Below are 21,914 nucleotides of genomic sequence, written 5' to 3'. Positions count from 1 at the left end.
TGTTTCAGGAAACATAGTAAATAATAAAGAACTCCTTCTAGGGCCCTATACCTTCTCCTAGGATCTTGGACCTTTTGTTGACTTTTGCCCCGAGTCTGATTTTTTAGCTATTTTGTCAGTGGTTCTGGTTTGCTTCATTTTCCAAGGTAAATGTTTCCTTTTGACCCTTCCAACTCCTAACTTTGCCACTGGTTGGACAAATAGGTCAGCTCAGGTAGGTATTATATAGCTCCTAAAGGAGGTTATTTCTCAGTTCTATTCTGGAGGTGGGAGGGGGAGCCCCAAAACTTTGAAAACAGAGTAGTTCTGTGTCTGAATAGTACTTATTGTCCTCTTCCTATAACACCTATCACTTTGATTTTGCAGCCAAAAACTGTATATACAATCTTACCTAAAAATAGCACTCAAGAGGAATGGAATGAAAGGAAATAGGTAAAGACAGCATATAATCTCCTGAGATATTATTTTTATGTTGTATAAAAACTGGCTAGAGATTTTTTTAGTCCTGGACTGGTATAACATATCATAGTGCCAGGAACCCACAGCCACTGGAAAGATTTCTTCTTAAAAATAGTCAGTACAAATGTTACTACTGATCTTTAGAAAATTACTTTGCAAAAGAAAAACTTAAAACACATAAGGAAGTATTTCCAATCTTAGGTAATCATCAAAGCCAGAATAAAAGTCTTCCTGCTGTGACTATTATCATGAGTGCATTTATGGAGAGCACATATAGCTTGTTCCCTTGGAAACTACCTAAACTGCTTTTGTAACACAAGGAATGACATTCAAGCCATTGACTTTTCAATGATAATATTAATGTATTATTAAGAGTAATGTCTGTCTAGGGCTTTATAACTTATAAAATGGTTTATATACATTATTTAATCTTACTCTTCCAGCAACTGTGTGTAGTAGGAATCAGGCACTTTTATCTTCATTTTATATATAAGTAAACTGAGAATCAAAGAAATTAAGTGACTGATCCACTGACGCAGAGTAAATGGCAAAACTCAGACTTGAACTCATTCTTTCTAATTAAAGCCAGTGGTTTTTTCCATTATCTTACAGCTGAAAATGTATGGAGAAGTGGGGGTGGTGGTAAGTCATGTTTCTGCTAAAAGTACTGGTCACATAGTATGGCAGAAACTAGGCATAGACCAACATCTTACACCTTATACTAAAATAAGGTCAAAATGGATACATGATTTAGACATAAAAGGTGATACTATAGGTAAATTGTGAAAGAATAGTTTACCTCTCAAATTTATGGAAAGGAAAACCGTTTGTGACCAAACAAGAGATAGAGATTATTATGAAATGCAAAATGGATGATTTTATTACATTAAATTTAAAAGTTTTTGTACAAACAGAAGCAATGCATCCAAAATTAGAAGGAAGGCAGAAAGCTGGGAAACAATTTTTATAGCCAGTATTTCTGATAAAGGCCTAATTTCTAAAATATATTGGGAACTAAATCAAATTTATAAGAATCCATGTCATTCCCCAATTGAAAAATGGTCAAAGGATATGAACAGGCAGTTTTCTGATGAAGAAATCAAAGTTATCTATTGCCATATGAAAAAATGCTCTAAGTCACAATTGATTAGAGAACTGCAAATTAAAACAACTCTGAGGTACTACCTAACATCTATCAGATTGGCTAATATGACAGAAAAGGGAAATAATAAATGTTGGAGAAGCTATGGAAAAATTGGAACACTAACGCATTGTTGGTAGAATTGTAAACTGATCCAACCATTCTGTTTGTTTGTTTCTTTGTTTGTGGGGTTTTTTGTGGGGCAGTGAGGGTTAAGTGACTTGTCTAGGGTCACACAGCTAGTAAGTGTCAAGTGTCTGAGGCCGGATTTGAACTCAGGTCCTCCTGAATCCAGGGCCAGTGCTTTATCCACTGTGCCACCTAGATGCCCTGATCCAGCCATTCTGGAGAACAATTTGGAACTATGCCTAAAGGGCTATAAAGCTGGGCATACCCTTTGACCCAGCAAGACTACTATTGGGTCTTTTTCCCAAAGAGATCATAAAAAAGGGAAAGGGACCCACATGTACAAAAATATTTATAGCTGCTCTTTTTGTGGTGGCAAGGAATTGGAAATTGAAGGGATGCCCATTATTTGGGGAATGACTGAACAAGTTGTGGTATATGAATGTAATGGAAGACTATTGTGCTATAAGAAATGATGAGCAGGAGGAGTTCAGAGAAACCTGGAAGGACTTACATGAATTGATGTGGAGTGAGATGAGCAGAACCAAGAGAACATTGTACATAGCATCAACATTGTGTGTTGATCAACTGTGATAGACTTGATTCTTCTCAGCAATACAGTGGTCCAAGATAGTTCCCAAGGACTCATGATGGAAAATGCTTTCCAAATTCAGAAAAAAAAAAAGAACTGTGGAATCTAGTGCATATTGAACCATACTATTTCTACTTTTTTTTTTGTTTTTTCTTTTTTGAGGCTCTTCCTTTTTGCTCCGATCCTTCTTTCACAACATGACTAATGCGGAAATATGTTTAATGTGACTGTGCATATATAACCTATATCAGATTGCTTGTTGTCTTGGAGAAGGAAGGGAGAAAAAATTGAAAATAGAAATCTCATAAAAACAAATGTTGAAAACTATCTCTACATATAACTAGAAAAAAATACTTTCATGATTAAAAAAATAATACATCCTTCCCATTCTTGGAAATAAAAGAAAAAAGTACTGGTCACCCCTTGTATGAGCTTAGACAGTTCAGTTGCTTCTACACTGATAGAAGGTAAGCATTAACATTTAAAAAAAAATTATTCCTTTAATTCTGAATCCACTAATTACATGTGTGATTGTTGTTTGTCCTTCATTCCTGAAGAGGACCATGACATCACCCTGATGCAGTGAATTGGATTAAGTGAGGGAAGGCTATGCCAGGTTACCAGCCTCACTCTCTCCTCCAGATCCATCTGGGTCCAGTGGACTGGATATACTTCAGGAGGACTGGAGATGGCCCCAGATGTTTAAGGCAATTGAGGTTAAGTGGCTCACTCAGGGTCACACAGCTAGTAAGTGTCTGAGGTTAGATTTAAACTCAGATCCTCCCAACTTCAGAGCCAGTGCTCTATCCACTGCACCACCCAGCTGTCCCATAAATATGTGATATGTTTAGGTTGTGATATTTATCTACATAGGCATTCCTCAAACTCATAAGCAAGTTTGTTCTAAACATTTATAAATTAGTTTTCTAAAAAAACTTGAAACACATTTTTCTTGGGGGGGGGGCAATCAGGCTTAAGTGACTTGCCCAGGGTTACACAGCTAGTAAGTGTCAAGTGTCTGTACCCACATTCAAACTCAGGTCCTTCTTACTCCAGGCCTGGTCTCTAGCTACTGCATCTCCTAGCTGCCCCCACATTTTTCTATAGAAATAAGTTCCAAGCCCACAAAAGCCCTATTTGCAGCTGACATGACACCAGATGGATTACTTAATCACCTCTTTCAAATCTAGGAAAATGTGAACCAAAACCAAATCTAATTAGCAGAAAGCTCAATTCTGGCTAGAATTATGCCTTGGTTTGAAAAAGGTGGTACCATCTCTTTCATAGGAAAGGGAGCAGGATAAACAGGACAGGATAGAAATGGAATTTAGTATTCTAGCTCAAATCTTTACCATGTGGCTCATTGTAGTAAAATGTCAGTCATAAAAACTCTACTAACTTGGAATTTAATAAATGCTACTTAGATTGAATTTAATTTTGACTGTGCTTTTTATAAGCAAATGGTTTGATAAACCAATTACTAGTCTAAACAATATAGTAAGGCACATGTTTAACCCACTTAAATGAAAAAACCGCTTTTAGAGGTTTTATTACAAATATCATTGGTAGGCATACAGATGCTTCCAATTACAAATTAATCTTGTCTACTTTGAAAGCAGGCCTGATGTAGGACCCCTTAATAGCTTAGTCTGAGGAAGTTTATTTATTTGAAAATTTTAAAAATGCCTTTTAAAAAAAGTTGAAAAAAATACTGAACCTTAGACTTTCTGATAGTTCAGGCAAATCTTCTGCCCCAAATGATTTAGATACTATTAATGAATATTTTTATTCTGTGCATAGCATGGTACTAAATACTAGATGAAATTATATAAGACAGTTCCTGCCCCAATGGAGCTTATAGCCTACATGGGAGATATGACTTACAAAACTAACTATAATACAAAGTAATGAATGTAAGAATAGATGAACATCAAGTAAGGTTCTTGTTGGTTAGATCAGGCTGAGGTGCCAGCAATGGAGTTTCGCTTTGAAGGGTAAGTAGGAATTCATTTAATTAAATGGAGAGGAGAGGATCATTTCAGGCATAAAGAATAGCAGGAACAAAGACCCATCAATGGGAAAGTATGGGAATGTGACAGCAAGTAGTCCAGTTTGGCTAGAACATAGTATATTGGGAATAGTGAGTAGCATGAGATAAGACTAGACAGGTAGAATGGCACCATGTTGTAGACAAATGAATTCTAAAACTCAGTTTTACTTAATAGACCATACAGAGTCAATGAAAAGTTTGTAGAAAAGGAATTACATTAACATATCTATACATAATTGAATTTATGAGCAGGAACAATTTAATTTTTGTCTTTGTATTCTCAGTTCATACTGCATATGCTTAATAAATGTGTGTCGAATTGAATTTATTAGAAAAATAAATTTGAGTGGGGTGAGAATATACTTGGGAAACCTATGAAATGTTAGCATTTATAGCTAATGGGAGAATCTGTTTTCCTCAACCATACATATTTGTTAGAAGGATTTTGTTTTTCTTTCTTTTTTCATAGGAGAAAGGAGGACATAGAAGGGTGGATATGTGAAGGGTAGCCAAAAAAAGAGAAAGTAAAAAAACAAGAGAAATAAAAGAGGGTCATTGGAGCATTTTTAATGGCCAGAAGAGAACTGAAGGCCAAAGGATCACAAATATGATAGTTCTGAAAGTTACATATTAAATTTATATATATGTGTGTGTGTGTGTGTGTGTGTGTGTGTGTGTGTATTTGGGGGTGTGGGGCAATGAGGGTTAAGTGATTTGCCCAGAATCACACAGCTAGTGTCAAGTGTCTGAGGTTGGATATGAATTCAGGTCCTCCTGAATCCTGGGCCAGTGCTTTATCCACTGCACCACCTAGCTTCCCTGAATTATATATATATATATATATTTTAAGAAAATTTTATTGGCTACTATAATTAAAAAAAGATGAGTTGTCTGCACTTCTCTCAAAAAACCAGCATTAAATCCCTTTATCTCTCTTATAAAATGATGATTGGGATGAAGTAAATTTGCTGCTGCTACTTGTGGAGGTGGATATTGGATGAGGGGTTCATGGGACCAGTCAGTCAATAAGCTTTTGTTAAACACCTTCTATACACCAGTCTCTGTATTAAGCACTAGGGATACAAAAAGGAGGCAAAAGACAGTCCCTACTCTCAAGGAGCTCACAATCAAATTGAGGAAACAAGCAAACAACTATGTACAGCCACATACAGGAGTAATAGAAAATAGAGGGAAGGTAATAGGATTAAGAGGAGTCATTAAAAGCTTCTTGTGGAAGGTAGGGTTTTAATTGACTTTAGAAGCTAGAAGGTGATGGTGAGGAAGTACATTTCAGTGATGGGGGACAAGCCAGACAACATGCTTGGAGTTGGGACATGGTGTCTTGTTCATGGAATAGCAAGGAGGTCAGTGTCACTGGATTGAAAAATACATGGAGGGAAGTAAGGTGTAATGAGAGAAACATCTGCTTGTTTCTGGTGTGGGGCTGAGGCCAACATGGATTCAGTTAACATCTCCTCCCTTTGGATATATGCACAGCTGGTTTGTATTGTGTGATAATGTGTCCAGGGGCTGAGAAACTTGGAGACTCTATTCTCATTGTTTAGGTTCCAATATTGACTACTTTCAGTGTGTGGAGCATTGCTGAGGGAACTTGAGTAGAGGCTTGCCAGACAACACTGATGTTGATGGTGGGGCACCAGATTACAGATGAATGTCTAATAAAAGGCTGAATGGAAGCCACTGTTGTTGGACTTTAGAAGGTTGCTTGGTTATGAAGCTGGAAGACAAAGTCACCTCAGCAACAGCACACAGAAAATACTTGGTGTCCTGGGGCCATTTATGTTCCAGAAGATGGACAGGCCAGGTTACTGGCTTCAATGGACCTGGGTTAGCTTTCTCGCCATCTTCTCCAGTGATACAGTGAGGAATAGATCACCTGGAATGACCCCCAGACAGAGGATCTTGCCAATTATCCAAATATTTCTCTGGAGGAGTAGTTTGGCAATGAGAGCACAACTGCATCAAACACCTAGTTGTGTTGATGGATATAGAAGATGGTTGTCCACAAAGATTCAATTCAAGTAAAAGATAGCCAGTGTTTTAGCTCTGTTGCTTAATGATAACCTCTTACCCCCAGAAGGGGTAGAAAGGATTTTGAGGCAGGTCCTTAGACAATATAATAAGCAATGATGAGTTGATGGAGTGGATCGTGGTAAAGTATACTGTATCACCTCAGTGACCCCAGCCTCTAATTTTTTTATGAGGGTGGGATCCTGTACCTAGCTTACAGACTGGCATTTTACTTACAGAACCAGTTTAGACTGTTTCTAATTGAACAGGACTGGGAGATCTGGTTCTGGAGGCAAGCTACTGTCATCAAAGCATAGCACCAAATATAATACTCCCCCATGTCCTCTGTGACTGCTGTCCTTATTTGAGCAGGGTCATCACCTGACAACATGATGTCATCCTGAATAGACTAGTGAAGAGCTGAGTGCTAGAAACCACTAAGGTTCAGTTGAATCTGACTGTTCCAGGGATAGAGGAAGCACTTAGAGTGGACCTAATGATGCTCAGTTATAAGAACTACTATCAGTCATAATATTTGCTGATTTCACTGATGTTACTAGAACAGATAGATATTTGGCTTTCCAAACAGCCAGAGCTGGCAAAATTGAGTCTACCAGCATCTTGTCCAGGAAGGCTACAGAGGGTATAGTAACATCGTGAATACTAGGGGCACTGAAAGGCTGGAACCTAGCCAATGGCTGTATATTATCTAAACGGAAAATTAGTCAGAAGTATGAAAATCTTCTGAGAAAACTAATTATGTGAGACTTGATAAAGTGAAGCAGAGATCTCTTCATCAAGCACATTAGTAAAGTAAGACTAATATACCGTGCAAATATAAAGAGGACGAGTCTTTAACAGGGCATAAATATTTTTATCTTAATCTGAGGAGTGGGCAGTGTTTTTCCTTATGTAAGGTTATTGTAAATGTTGACCAAAATGTTAGGTGGATCATTAACATGAATATTGAAGTCCTAGAAAATGGTGATGAGAGGTAGGGTTGGGGGAAGCTATGAGGACAAGGAGTAAGGTACTAGTCATTGTGAGATTTGAAAGATTGACCTAGAGATTGATAGATGACAGCAGCAAGGTTTGGGATGGAGACTAGTACAAATGGATTGCATGAACTTTAAAGGAAGAGAATTTATGATTTTAGATGTTCAGATGATATTTAGAAGACTGATCTGGACATGGCTCTAGGGAAAAAGGAATTTGACTAACACCTGGCCTCGTTACTCAGATAAAGTAGGAAAGGACTTCAGATGAGGTAGTATTCTCAAAAGAGCCAGCTTTCAGTTACATGGAGGAGACAGGACTGTTAGAAGACAAGTTTAAGTATGTAGGGGATTTTGTTGGGAATGGGGTGGGGTTGTTTTTGAACTACTAGGAATTTCTGAAATATCAAATACTCCCATGTTCACTTCAAACTCCAAATTATGTTCCTAAATTATTAATAATTTGTACATTACCTGTTTACCTGTAATAGTGTCCATACTAGGAAGTTAGATAATCTCCTTTGTTTTATTTTCTGTGGAAAATCTGTTGTGTAATTATACAGAGCAGTAAGGTGTTTTGCTCTTGTTTTTGTTCATCTCTCCTAGGCAAGAGCCATAAGTCACAAATGCTAGTTCTTGAGTTAGGACCTTGGAGAGATACTTTTTGTAAATATCAATAAGCTGTGCTTTGGAAAGGTCAGACTTGTGTTTTATTTTTACAGTAATTAAATTTCACTTAAGTTGAAAAGAAGTGTAATATTTAAAAATAGAAACATGTAAATAATTTCTGAGAGGAAATTTTTGTTTTCTGATGCTTTTATAAAGGGAATTCATCCTCCTTTTTTAAAAGTGCTTATAGGTTCAGAGTTTCATATATAATCCTCATTTTCTAGCTCCAGAATATTCATAGCTACTGATATTTTTCTCATTAATAATAAAAAATTTTGCCATGGTCTCCCAATAGATCACCTTCAGAAATTATAAGAATAAGTTATTATGGTGTCTGGGATCACAATGGTGACCTTTCTTTTTATTTATCTTCTATCTATCTTATCTCCCTGTGTGGTGTTTTATGGCAAGTTTATTTTCCATAAGTTAATGTATCTCATATCTAGTAATATGAGAGACATAACAGGAATGTGTGAATAAAATTCTGTTTCTTGAAGTAAGTGCTGGATTTAGATTCATAGAAAGCATAACTGGGGATTTTTTTGTTCAAGTATATTTTCTCTTTGGCAGCAATAATTCCTAACTTAGTACATGCATTCAATTTGAGAAGAGGTGGCAACTGTAAAGAAGAATGTAAAAACAACCAGAGTCTGTAGAACCTTTTTATAAATGGCACTTGTCATAACTGATCTATAGTGGCTCTTTGGTGATTTTGCTTATTGCTCTCTGTTTTTTGGGTTATTTAACCTTACATTTTTATGACTGATCATTACTAATTTGTGTTCCCTTTACTCTAATGACAAAAATAGGAAATTATTTAAATTTATAATTGTTTAAGAAATCTAGGGGGCAGCTAGGTGGTGTAGTAGATAAAGCATTGGCCCTGGATTTAGGAGGACCTGATTTCAAATCTGAGCTCAGATACTTGACACTTACTATCTGCATGACCCTGGGCAAGTCACTTAACCCTAATTGCCATGCAAAAAAAAATCTATGAAGCCTTTCGGATTATATTAAAAAGTGGTATAAAAATTCTCATTTGATCATCTGAATCTTCCACTTCCATCTGAAACATTGAAATCTGATCCTTGAAAACACAACTTTTATATATGTATATATATGTTTATACAACTTGTATTTCATTGTATAGTGACAAAATGCTCAAAGCCAATGGCTCTCAAACTTTTTGGTATCAGGACCCCTTTACAACTCTTAAAAATTATTGATGACCCCAAATAACTTTTGCTTATGTAGGTTACATTTATTAGAACTCATGGGGCAGCTAAGTGGCATAGTGGATAAGGCACTGGCCCTGGATTCAGGAGGATCTGAGTTCAAATCTTGCCTCAGACACTTAACACTTACTAGCTGTGTTACCCTGGGCAAGTCACTTAACCCCAATTGCCTCACCAAAAAACAAAACAAAACAGAAAAAGAATATACCATATTATTACAAAGTAAAGCTAACACATTTAAAAGTATTTATTCACTTTAAAATAAAAACAAACCCATTACATGTTAACACAAAAACATTTTTATGAAAAATAACTATATTTTTCTAGAACAAAAAAAATAGTGAGAAGAGTAGCATTGTTTTACATTTTGCAAAACCCTTTAATGTTTGACTTAATAGAAGAAAGCTGAATTCTCATCTGCTTCTGTATTCATTCTATTGAATTATATTGTTTTGACTGAAATATATGAAGAAAATCCTGATTTACATTGATAGGTAATTGGAAAAGAAAGGAGTACCTAAATAAGTTTTTCAGATAGCTATGGATAATCTTCTTCAATGATAAACCATAATTCAACAAGGGACAGTTTCTTAAAGGAATGTAGAATATTAAACCAAATTAATAAACTTTTCTTACTCTGTTACATTAAAATCCATTGATCTATCTTGCAATTTCCATGAACCACTTTCCCATGCATGAATTTGTATCATTCATTGGTCACTTTGGAAAATTTTGGTTCACTGACATCTTCCAAATGTTGACACATTTCATTATATAATAACCAAAATAGAGTCAAATTAACCACTTTCATCACCAACCCCAACTCTCTAAGTCTTGGCAGGCTCTCATGCTTACAGTGACAGATACAAGTTTTCCAAAATTCTAATTTTCACTAGAAAGCTTGAGTTTTATCATTGGTAACAAATAATGTCAGTTGTTTTCCTTGAGGTGATAGGCTCACCTCACTCATTTTCAAGAAAATGTCTGCCAAATTCACAAGTTTGAATAACCTTATTTTGTCTGCTGGTCATTCTCAAAGTTAAAAAATGATGTTCCATGAAAAAAACAACCAGCTAGTTCAGCTTTCAGCTCAGTCTCACAAGTACTTTTTCTCTAAACAACCATTCTACGTGGGTATGCAGCACCACTTTTATCTAGACTTCCCATTTCATCAGTGGAATATTAAAAAAGACATGAGGATTTTGATCTAATAAAATGAGCAATTTTTTGCTTTTTCAAGGACATTCTTTAAGTGAAATTGGCTTTTTTAAAAAACTGCAAGTACATCATGATAAAGAACAGAGTGTTTATTAATACAATTTGTTCCCACATTCATGTTAAGGATACAGCAGTTTTATCTACCATTGCTTTTACATCCTGGGTACAAATGTCAAGACAGTTGTTCCAAGATAAACCATGAAATTCAAAAGTTAGTCAGCAATGGATATTTTAGTACCTCTTGTGTTTGTTTCAAAGCACTCACATAAAAGAAGATCTTTGATGATTAGTTGGTGCTGATACCAGACAAATACAAGTAAAAGCACAAGTCCAGCCACATCTCTAGATTTGTCCATTTGCAATGTGAAAACTACAATTCTGTAGATGAGATTTTAACTCAGCCTTTATGTTTGCTTCTAAATCTTTCATTTACAGATACTGTAACCTTTGGAAAACTCCAATATATACTCCTGAGAAAACAAGAATGAAAAAAGTTACATAACATTTTATTATGACTATAAAAATAGCTTTAATCTCTTGGATCCACTGAAAGGGTCTCAAGGACTTCATGGGATCCACAGACTACATTTTGAGGACTGTTGCTCTTGGAAAAGCTTTTACTCAATCCAGTATCTTTGTTTTTCTAACCAATATCATCTAGTCATTGTGTACTTAATAAAAATTTATTGATAATGATCTTGGTGTTCAATACAATTTGCTTACTATCTAAACATACCCATAGACCACAACAAGCTATCATACCCATTCTTCAGCCATTCTCAATGTCACCTGGCTCCTTCTAGAAGAGGCCATTTTTTCAACCTTAGTCATTCCTGTTATTTAGTAAACATCTATCCAGTCCTGCTGTCATGTCCAGGATCAAAAGAGGAAATTATGATCATCCTTTGACATCATTTCCCACTGTCTCCTGCTTTCAGTCTCTGATAAAGAGGTGGCCCTTCATGCATTTGAACTCTTAATCTCATAAATTTTTTTTGGTTTATGTAAACTATAGGAACATAACATATACAATTGGAAGGAATTTTGCAAATGATCTAGTCCATCTCACTCATTTTTATGTAGAGTTTAAATAATTTGCCCAAGATCACAGAGGCAGTAAACAGAATAACTAAGATTCAACCTCAGGTCCTCTAATTCGAAATGAAGTCTCCATTACACTTTACCCCACCCAGCTTCCCAGATCAATGCTGGATATTAGCTTTTGTACTTGTTCAGTCATTTAAGTCATGTCTGACTGACTCTTCATGACCCCATTTGGGGTTTTCTTGGCAAAGACATGGGAGAGGCTTGCCATTTCCTTCTCCAGCTCATTTTACAGATGAGGGAACTGAGGCAAACCAAGTTAAGTGATTTGCCCGGAATCACACAGCTAGTAATTATCTGAGGCTGGATTTGAACTCATGAAGATAAGTCTTCCTGATTTTGAGCTCAGTGCTCCATCCCTTGTGCCACATAGCTACCCTGGACACTAGTTAGTCACTAGTCATAGCCCATTGTTAATTAGCTATAAGAGAGCCCCCTTAGACCCCATTAGTGACTAAAACCCTTGAGAAAAACAATTTTTGAGCCTTAATAGATGGGTTTAATTTTTCCACAATTGTTCAGCTTTATGTTGGTGGACTTGGGCCCTACCTTGCAACTGAGATTTATTCCAGCTGGAAGTCAAAAGCAACCTTTTGTTTTTTTGTAAGGAAAAGGCCTATAGGTGAACTGGCTCTTCAGACAACAGACGGTAGTGTTTGGTGAAGCCATTAGATGCTGAAAAATGGCCAGGTTGCAGTCAGCCAAATATTCTCAAAATGTTGTTGGTTTTTTTAATGATTTGTGTGTCTCTGGTCACTTAAGGCAACTTTGAAGACTCAGATTTGTGGTTAAAATTGGCAGTGCAAACTCTGTATCATAAAACATATTCAAAACAATGCCTGGGTCTTTTTTGTCTGGGAACCACATGACCACTAATATCTGTTTAAATGTCCACTCATTCTGAGAGTAAACTCATATGGTTCAAGCCTTAAAGTAGTTCTAGATCTTGGAAAGTTTGCATTTGCAGGCAAGACATATGGTTTCCTTTTGGCCTCTGTTCCATAATTCTTCATTCCATCTGTTTTCTATTAATGATTTCTATATCTAAATATTGGAGGCACTTATCAAGGTGGAGGAATTTAAGTATGTAGTTTAGATGGAAGTATTCAGAGAATTGGAAACTATGAGAATTTTGTCTGACAGGGGCATGGGACACATGAAATCTCATTGCATGGGGTAGAACAAATTATTGGAAATAGTTGAGCCTTTTTTTTTCTAGGCACTAACAGAAAGGCAGATTAGTAGAGTGTAGGACACACTTTGGCTTCCAATTTGTCTGATGTACCTGTTCTCTTGCCTTGACAGACCCAGTTCAGAATGTGGTTCAGGTTCTGGAGAAACAATATTTAGAAGAGAAGCGGAGTGCCCTAGAGGAGCAGCGGATGATGTATGAGCGTGAACTAGAGCAACTGAGACAACAGCTATCTCCTGAGAGGCAGCACCAGAACAGCGGCACTGATCGGCTTACCTTCACAGGCCAGACAGCTCAGCAGAAGGTGACCTTGTGGGCAGAGGAAAGGTAAAAGTATAATAGCCTTTGGGTTATTATATACTTCTGCATGACTGGTATATATAGAGTGGGGTTTTGCAAAAGAAAAGGCAGGTGTTGGCAATTACTATTCCTGGTAACAATTTAAGGGCATTATAACTGTTAAGTGGACAAGAGAAAGAGCAAAGCCTGTCAGCAAAGAACTTTGATGAATTGGAATGGAGAATAAGATGCATTGTAGTATAAAATTGCTTTCCTTGTACTTTTTCCTCCTACTTTCAACCCTGATTAAATATAATTTCAATTTTGATGTAATGGCTCATCTGATGAGCATTGTTTCAAGTGGAAATAGAAGCATCAGGTTTCCTTGGATTGAATCATACACAAGAAGGGCTACCCCTTGACTGGGATAGACATTATAAAGGGATAACCATTTTTCCCTACTATGTTCAAAAACACACTGTAATAATGTGCCTGATTGTATAATTGTGTACCCTGGAATTTAGAAAGAATCAACTGCATCCCCCTAGGGCAAGGATTCTTAACCAAGGATATGTGAATTTTTTTTTATTTAAAAAAAAATGTTTTTTTTGAGGCAGGGCAATGAGCTAAGTGACTTGCCCAGGGTCATACTGCTAGTCAAGTGTCTGAGGCCAGATTTGAACTCAGGTCCTCCTGAATCCAGGGCTGGTGCTTTAATCACTATGCCACCTAGCTGCCCCCAGATATGTGAATCTTAAAAAAAAAAATGTTGATAACTGTATTTCAGTAGAACTGTTTTTCTTTGCAATCCTATATATTTTATTTTATTTGGTTAAAAAGATGTTATTCTAAGAAGAGGTACACATACTTCTCCAGAATGGGAGCAGTACCCATGGCAACAAAAAAGATTTCAGAACCCACAGGCAGCTAGGTAGCACAGTGGATAAAGCACTCAGGTCCTCCTGAATCCAGGGCTGGTGCTTTATCCACTGTGCCACATAACTGCCCCCAGATATGTAAATTTAAAAAAATATATATGTTGGTAACTGTATTTCAGTAGAACTGTTTTTCTTTGCAATCCTATGTGTTGTATTTTATTTGGCTAAAAAAACCACGTTATTCTGAGATGGAGTCCACATACTTCTACAGACTAGGAGCAGTATCCATGGCAACAAAAAGATTTCAGAACCCGTGGGCAGCTAGGTAGCACAGTGGATAAAGCACTCAGGTCTTCCTGAATCCAGGGCTGGTGCTTTATCCATTGTGCCACCTAACTGCCCCCAGATATGTGAATTTAAATGTGTGTGTGTGTGTGTGTGTGTGTGTTGATAACTGTATTTCAGTCGAACTGTTTTTCTTTGCAGTCCTATATATTTTATTTTATTTGGTTAAAAAAAAAAACGTTATTCTGAGAAGGGGTCCACATACTTTTCCAAACTGGGAGCAGTTTCCATGGCAACAAAAAAGATTTCAGAGCCAGTGGGCAGCTAGGTAGCACACTGAATAAAGAACTATCTACTACACCACCTATTGGCCATTTAGCTGCATTACTCCTTAATTTCCATTCATTTAAGAAGGGAAAGAGAAACAAAAAGCAAAGTGTTCATTAAATGATGTCAGTGATTTTAAATTATGATGTATTTTAGTTCAATGTAAGAAACAAAAAGAATGAGAAAAACCTTAAGTTATTTCCATGCCACAATATTTCTTTCTTACCTCTCTTAACATTAGGTTGATTTTTATTATGGCTTAATTTCTGGAAAATGAAAGGAATAGGAAGAGAATTATTGTATAAAATGTCTTTTAGAGACAGCTAGGTGACAGAGTGGATAAAGCACCGGCACTGAATTCAGGAGGACTTGGATTCAAATCTGGTCTCAGACACTTGACACTTACTAACTGTGTGACCCTGGGCAAGTCACTTAACACCCATTGCGCCGCCCCCAAAAAATGTCTTTTAGAGATAACACTTGCAGTATTTATTTTGCTGTGATTTTCAGAGTAAAGATAAAGCAGAAAGCAGCTTTTAAGAAGACAAGACCATTTATCTAATGTGATTCAGCTAACAGTATGCAGTAAGCTCTCAGTCATTCTAGAAAGGCTTTGAGGATATCCTGTATCTATTGTCTCTTATGTGTGCAGTACACTATGCAAGGCATTATGGAAGATACCAAGAGGTATTAAAAACATTCCTTACCCTCAAGAAAACTGTAATCTAAGCAGAGAAAAAAAACATATGAGAATAATATGTAAGAAAAAAGATAAATTTTATAAGATTCAAAGAAATTTTAGACATGGTGGTATAGAGCCAAGGACTCTAAAAGGGAAGACAGCTCAAGAGACATGGGAATATTGCAGTAGTGAAATTATGCCACCATAATTCTCAGGAAGACCAATGGGGAAAAATACAAGTATGTAAAAAGATTGATGTGGATTTACTCTGATGAACTCTAATTTTAAAATGAGATGTACAAAAAAGTTGAAGGGGCAGGACCCGTAAAATAAGCATGTAAAAAGTTAAACAATTATTTAAGGAAGAATTTATCACAAAGTCAAAAAACATTATAAAGTAATACATGGTTTTAATCAGCAATTGAATGGCACATGTGCTATGGTTGTTAAGAAGAGAGATCACTGTAAGCTGAGAATACCTCATAGAGGAATAGGTAGTTGAGTTAGGTTTGGGGAGACAGGTAAAATTTGGACAGTCAGAGACAAGATTGTGTAGCTGGTGGTGTATGATTGTTCCATACTAGATGTAGTGCTGGCACCTTAAACCCAGCATGTTGAAAATTAAATCCAACATCTCTATACCCCATATTATCCCCACTAAAACTTGCCTCTCTTCCCAACTTCCTTATTTCTATCGAAAGTATCACCTTCCTTCAAATGATCTAAACTTGAAGTTACCTTTGACCAATTCTTCCTTACCACACTCATTAGCTAAATTCCTATCACATCTACCTTAAATTTCTCATATTTTTCTCCTCTTTCCCATTACCTTTCACTTGGAGAATTGTAATCACCTCTGTACTGTTCTCCTCACTTCCATCTTTCTTACATTTGTCCTTCACAGAGCTGCCAAAATAATCAATGCACAAGTGTGACAATGTGACTCTCTTTACTCAGAACTTTCAGCAGTTCTCTGCTGCCTTATCAAATACAAAGTCCTTAGACTGGCATTTAGACTCTCTGCAGTCTACCTCTGACTTACCTCTCTGGTCTTATTTCACCCTACTTCCCTTCAGATACCATCTTCCAGCTAAACTGGACTCTTGGTTCCCTGATCCTATTCTCTTCTGCCTCCTATGTACATTTGCATAAGTATATAAATATATGCTTTACCCTACTGAAATCCTTCTCTCCTTTTAAAAGCACTTTAATCTTACAAAACACAGAGAAAGAAATGGATTGTTTTTATTTAATTCTCACCAAAGAATCCATGAAGTAGAAGAAGCAGGAACCTTGCTAGAGAGGGATAATCATATCATCGTAGAGTCTGTGATAGCCAAGAGGAAATGATGTTGATGGTTATGTGTACATACACACACATACACATATAAACACTCTTACATACATGCAACCCAGGGGAAATTCTCCTATAATTTTAAAGATGTAATAGTCCTGGTGCCATGGCCAAGAACTCTAAAAGGGAAACCAACTCAAGAGGCATGGAAATCTCTCAGTAGTGAAATTCTGACAATACAATTCTAATGGAACCTGTTGGGGGGGAGTAAAAATATGTGAACAGGTTGATATGGGTCCACTCTGATGAACTCTAATTTTTAAAAATGTAGGGGGCAGCTGGGTGGCACATTGGATAGAGCACCAGCCCTGAAGCCAGGAAGACCCAAGTTCAAACTGGACTCAGACACTTACTAGCTATGTGACCCTGGGCATGTCACTTAACCCTGATTATCAAGAGATTAGGAGTGAAAAAGACACAGGGGGCGGGGAAATACAAAAAAATGGAAGGGGCAGAACATAATCAGGGATGAATGTGAAAGTAAGATGGACTTTGAAATTATAGTGGTGGAGGACTACTGTCCAAAATAAGCTAATGCTTAAAAATGCAGTAAGTTCAAAACAGGGGGTTTTAAAAAGTGTATTCAAAGCAAGGAAATAATGAGATGTCCAAAAGTTTTGGTTTGAATTTTGGCTCTCCCAATCATAATTGATGGTAAGAAATTTAACCTCTGTGAACCTAATCTTTAGAGAGGTAGCATGGCACAATAGACAGGGACCTTACTTTGGAAACAGAAAGGCCTTCATTCCAGTCCCACCTTTTTTTAAACAGGGCAATGAGGGTTAAGTGACTTGCCCAGGGTCACACAGCTAGTAAGTGTCAAGTGTCTGAGGCCAGATTTGAACTCAGGTCCTCCTGAATCTAGAGGTGGTGCTTTATCTACTGTGCCACCTAGCTGTCCCCTCAAGTCCTATCTTTGACACATATTCCTGTGACCCTGGACAAATTTCTCAATCTCTCATAACTCTAGGAAAGTCTAGGATTATAAAGTGCAGAAAACATGCCACCTTATATTAGTAGAGTACTCATCTGGGAATTCCTTATACCAATGAAGTCACAGGTTCAGTCCCTAAACAAGTCCTACAGAACTACTAAAACAATAAATGGGAGTCAAAAGGTACTCATTAGAGCTCAGTATAAGAACAAACAATAAAACAATCAGAACCATCCAAAAATGCAGGGGATGATTTCATGAACCTATATCCTGTATTGCTCGATACATTCAGGTAGTCTGGATGACCACCTATCCCAAATCCCATAGAGGACAGTCCTGCACAAAGACATTTGGACTTGGTGACAATTATGGTCTTTTTCAGAGTTAAGGTCCTAAATGAGGAGACCAGAAGTAATGTATGAGCAGAAATTGTAAGGCATGTTCACCTGACGGTGAAGAGTTGGCTAGAATTAGAAACAGAAGGGTTAAGTGGCACCTCAGAGGTCACCTAGCCCCTCATTCCTCAACAGGAGTGCTTGAATATTCAAACAAGTGATCATCTAGCACCTGTTTAAAGACCCTTGATGATCTGGGAAGGTATTACACTTTGGGATGATTCTAATAGTTATGATGCTTGGTTTTTTTCATAATGCGCTTAAAGCATGGATACTCTCTCTCTCTGTGACTTCTGCCTGTTGTTCCTATTACTGACTTGTGGAGCCAAGCAAAATAAAATTAATCCCTCTTCCACAGGAAAGCCTTCCAAATACTTAAAGTGTTATGACATCCCTGCCAAGTCTCCTCTTTATCGGCTCATGTAGGAAAGTAGTAGGAAATGAGGCACAGTTTTGGTGAGGAAGCATCAGAGCAGGAAGAAATGAAAGGCAGGAAAACTAATTCAAAGTTTTTTGGAGCAGGCCTCTATAGGATTTCTGAGCCCCTGAAATTGGGTGGTGGCAGTGGAAATGGAAAGTGACAGTTGTGAAACATTGATTGAATTTGGGTCAGAGGAAGGAGCTGAATATGAATCGAGTACTACAGGGTAGCTACTAGTACCTGTAGGAAAAATAGACGAGGCAGCTAAGTGGCACAGTAGATAGAGCATCAGCCCTGGAGTCAGCAAGACCTGAGTTCAAATCTGTTCTCAATCGCTTGACACTAACTGGGTAACCCTGGGCAAGTCACTGAACCATAATCAATTTGCAAGAAGGAGGGAAGGAGGGAAGGAAGAAATGAAGGAAGCAGGGAAGGAAGGAAAGAAGAGGTAGGGAGGGAAGGAGAGAGGGAGAGAAAAGAAAGAAAATAAAAATAAAAATAGGGAAGCCAGTGTCAATAATGTACAGTATATTGTAGGTCATACGTCAGCTTAAAGAGATGCCTTCTTGTAAGATCGGTGAAACAATGAAAATGGAGGGAAGCTCTTGATTTTCTGTTTCCCACAGAACTCTGAGAAAAGAGACAGGCTCTGAAGTTTGTGAGAGGAGAGAATGGAAGCTATTCAAGAACTGGAGAGATTAACTAACAAGCCCACCTAATAATGCCAGCCAGAATCTATAGTGAAATCCAGCTGTAACCTGTTTCTAGGCTACATGTCAGAAATCTTTGAGTCACATGATTGCAGCTATGCAAGGTTTTCCTTGAAAGAAAAAAAAAGAAACCAGAATTTACAAAAGAGAACAATTAGTGTATTATTTACTATAGTGGTATTCAAGATGATACTTTTTAAAATTTCTTTCTTTGTTTCTTTGGTGGGGCAATGAGAATTAAGTGACTTGCCCATAGTCACACAGCTAATAAGTGCCAAGTGTCTGAGGCCAGATTTGAACTCAGGTCCTCCTGAATCCAGGGCTGGGGCTTTATCTACTGTGCCACCTAGCCGCCCCTAGATATGTGAATTTATATATATATATATATATATATATATATATTTGTGTGTGTGTGTGTTAACTGTATTTCAGTAGAACTGTTTTTCTTTGCAATCCTATGTATTTTATTTTATTTGTTTAAAAAAATGTTATTCTGAGAAGGGGTCCACATACTTCTCCAGACTGGGAATAGTACCAATGGCAAAAAAAGATTTCATAACCTGTGGGCATCAAGGTACCACAGTGAATAAAGGACTCAGGTCCTCCTAAATCCAGGGCTGAGGCTTTATCCACTATGCCAACTAGCTGCCCCCTGATATCTGAATTTAAAAATATATATATGTGTGTGTGTGTGTGTGTGTGTGTGTGTGTGTGTGTGTTGATATCTGTATTTCAGGAGAAAAGTTTTTCTGTCCAATATTATATATTTTATTTTATTTGGTTAAAAAAACCATTATTCTGAGAAGAGGTCCACATACTACTCCAGACAGGGAACAGTTCCCATGGCAACAAACATATTTCAAAGTCCTTGGGCAGCTAGGTAGCACAGTGAATAAAGCACTCAGGTACTCCTGAATCCAGTGCTGGGGCTTTGTCCCCTGTGCCACCTAGCTGCCCCCAGATATGTGAATTTTAATATGATGATAACTGTATTTCAGTAGAAATATTTTTCTTTGCAGTCCTATGCATTTAATTTTTTTTTGGTTAAAAAAACATTATTCTGAGAAGAGGTTCATATACTACTACAAAAAGGAAGGAATACCCATGGCAACAAAAAGATTTCATAATCTGTGGGCAGACAGGTAGCACAGGACATAAAGCACTCAGGTCCTCCTAAATCGAGACCTGGGGCTTTATCCACTCTGCAGCCTAGCTGCCCCCAGATATGTGAATTAAAAAAGAGAGAGAGAGAGAGAGAGAGAGAGAGATGTTGATAACTGTATTTCAGTAGAAATGTTTTTCTTTGCAATCCTATGCATTTTTGCGGGGGTTAAAAAACGTTATTCTGAGAAGAGGTTCACATACTACTCCAAAAAGGTAGGCGTACCCATGGTAACAAAAAAGATTTCATAACCTGTGGGCAGCCAGGTAGCACAGGAGATAAAGCTCTCAGGTCCTCCTAAATCGAGGCCTGGGGCTTTATCCCCTGTGCCACCTAGCTGCCCCCAGATTTGTGAATTTAAAAAATATGTATTGATGTTCTTAACTGTATTTCAGTAGAACTCTTTTTCTTTGCAATCCTATGTATTCTGTTTGTTTAAAAAACGTTATTCTGAGAAGGAGTCCACATACTTCTCCATACTGGCAGTGGAACCTAAGGCAACAAAAAGATTTCAGAACCCGTGGGCAGCTAGGTAGCACAGTAAATAAAGCACTCAGGTCCTCATGATTCCAGGCCTGGGGTTTTGTCCACTGTGCCACCAAGTTGCCCCCAGATATGTAAATTTAAAATATGTGTGTGTGTGTGTGTGTGTGTGTGTTGATATCTGTATTTCAGTAGAAATGTTTTTCTTTGCAATATTATGTATATTATTTTATTTGATTAAGAAAACATTATTCTGATAAGAGGTTCATATACTACTCCAGACTGGGAGGAATACCCAAAGTAACAAAAAGATTTCTTAACCTGTAGGCAGCCAGGTAGCACAGTCGATAAAGCACTGAGGTCCTCCTGAATCCAGGGCTGGGGCTTTATCCACTCTGCTGCCTAGCTGCCCCCAGATATGTGAATTAAAGATAGATAGATAGATAGATAGATAGATAGATAGATAGATAGATAGATAGATAGATAGATAGATAGATAGATACATAGATACATAGATACATAGATACATAGATACATAGATAGATACATAGATAGATACATAGATACATAGATAGATATTGATAAAGGTTCCAGTAAGCACTCAGGTCCCCCTGAATCCAGGGCTGGGGCTTTATCCACTATGCCGCCTAGCTGCCCCCAGATATGTGAATTAAAGATAGATAGATAGATAGATAGATAGATAGATAGATAGATAGATAGATAGATAGATAGATAGATAGATAGATAGATAGATAGATAGATAGATAGATATTGATAAAGGTTTCAGTAAGCACTCAGGTCCTCCTGAATCCAGGGCTGGGGCTTTATCCACTCTGCCACCTAGCTGCCCCCAGATATGTAAATTTTAAATATATATATATGTTGATATCTGTATTTCAGTAAAAATGTTTTTCTTTGCAATATTATGTATATTATTTTATTTGATTAAGAAAAGATTCTGATAAGAGGTTCCTATGCTACTCCAGACTGGGAGGAATACCCAAGGTAACAGAAAGATTTCTTAACCTGTAGGCAGGCAGGTAGCACAGTGGATGAAGCACTGAGGTCCTCCTGAATCCAGGGCTGGGGCTTTATCCACTCTGCGGCCTAGCTGCCCCAGATATTTGAATTAAAGATAGAGAGATAGATAGATAGAGAGATATTGATAAAGGTTTCAGTAGAACTGTTTTTC

General features: G+C 37.3%; 1 protein-coding gene across 6 annotated transcripts in view; it reads left to right on the top strand.

Moving 5' to 3' along the window:
- Window positions 1–21,914, top strand: part of KIF13A (kinesin family member 13A) — a 340,629-nt gene that overhangs the window by 163,192 nt on the left and 155,523 nt on the right. For all 6 annotated transcript variants that reach the window (XM_043967504.1, XM_043967499.1, XM_043967488.1 and 3 more), the window contains one exon: window positions 12,926–13,139. In XM_043967504.1, coding sequence (XP_043823439.1) covers window positions 12,926–13,139 — 214 coding nt within the window. The remainder of the gene's footprint in view (window positions 1–12,925; window positions 13,140–21,914) is intronic.

Source organism: Dromiciops gliroides, chromosome 1, assembly GCF_019393635.1.
Source record: "Dromiciops gliroides isolate mDroGli1 chromosome 1, mDroGli1.pri, whole genome shotgun sequence".
Lineage (NCBI taxonomy): Eukaryota > Metazoa > Chordata > Mammalia > Microbiotheria > Microbiotheriidae > Dromiciops > Dromiciops gliroides.
This window is presented reverse-complemented; position numbering and strand designations above follow the sequence as displayed.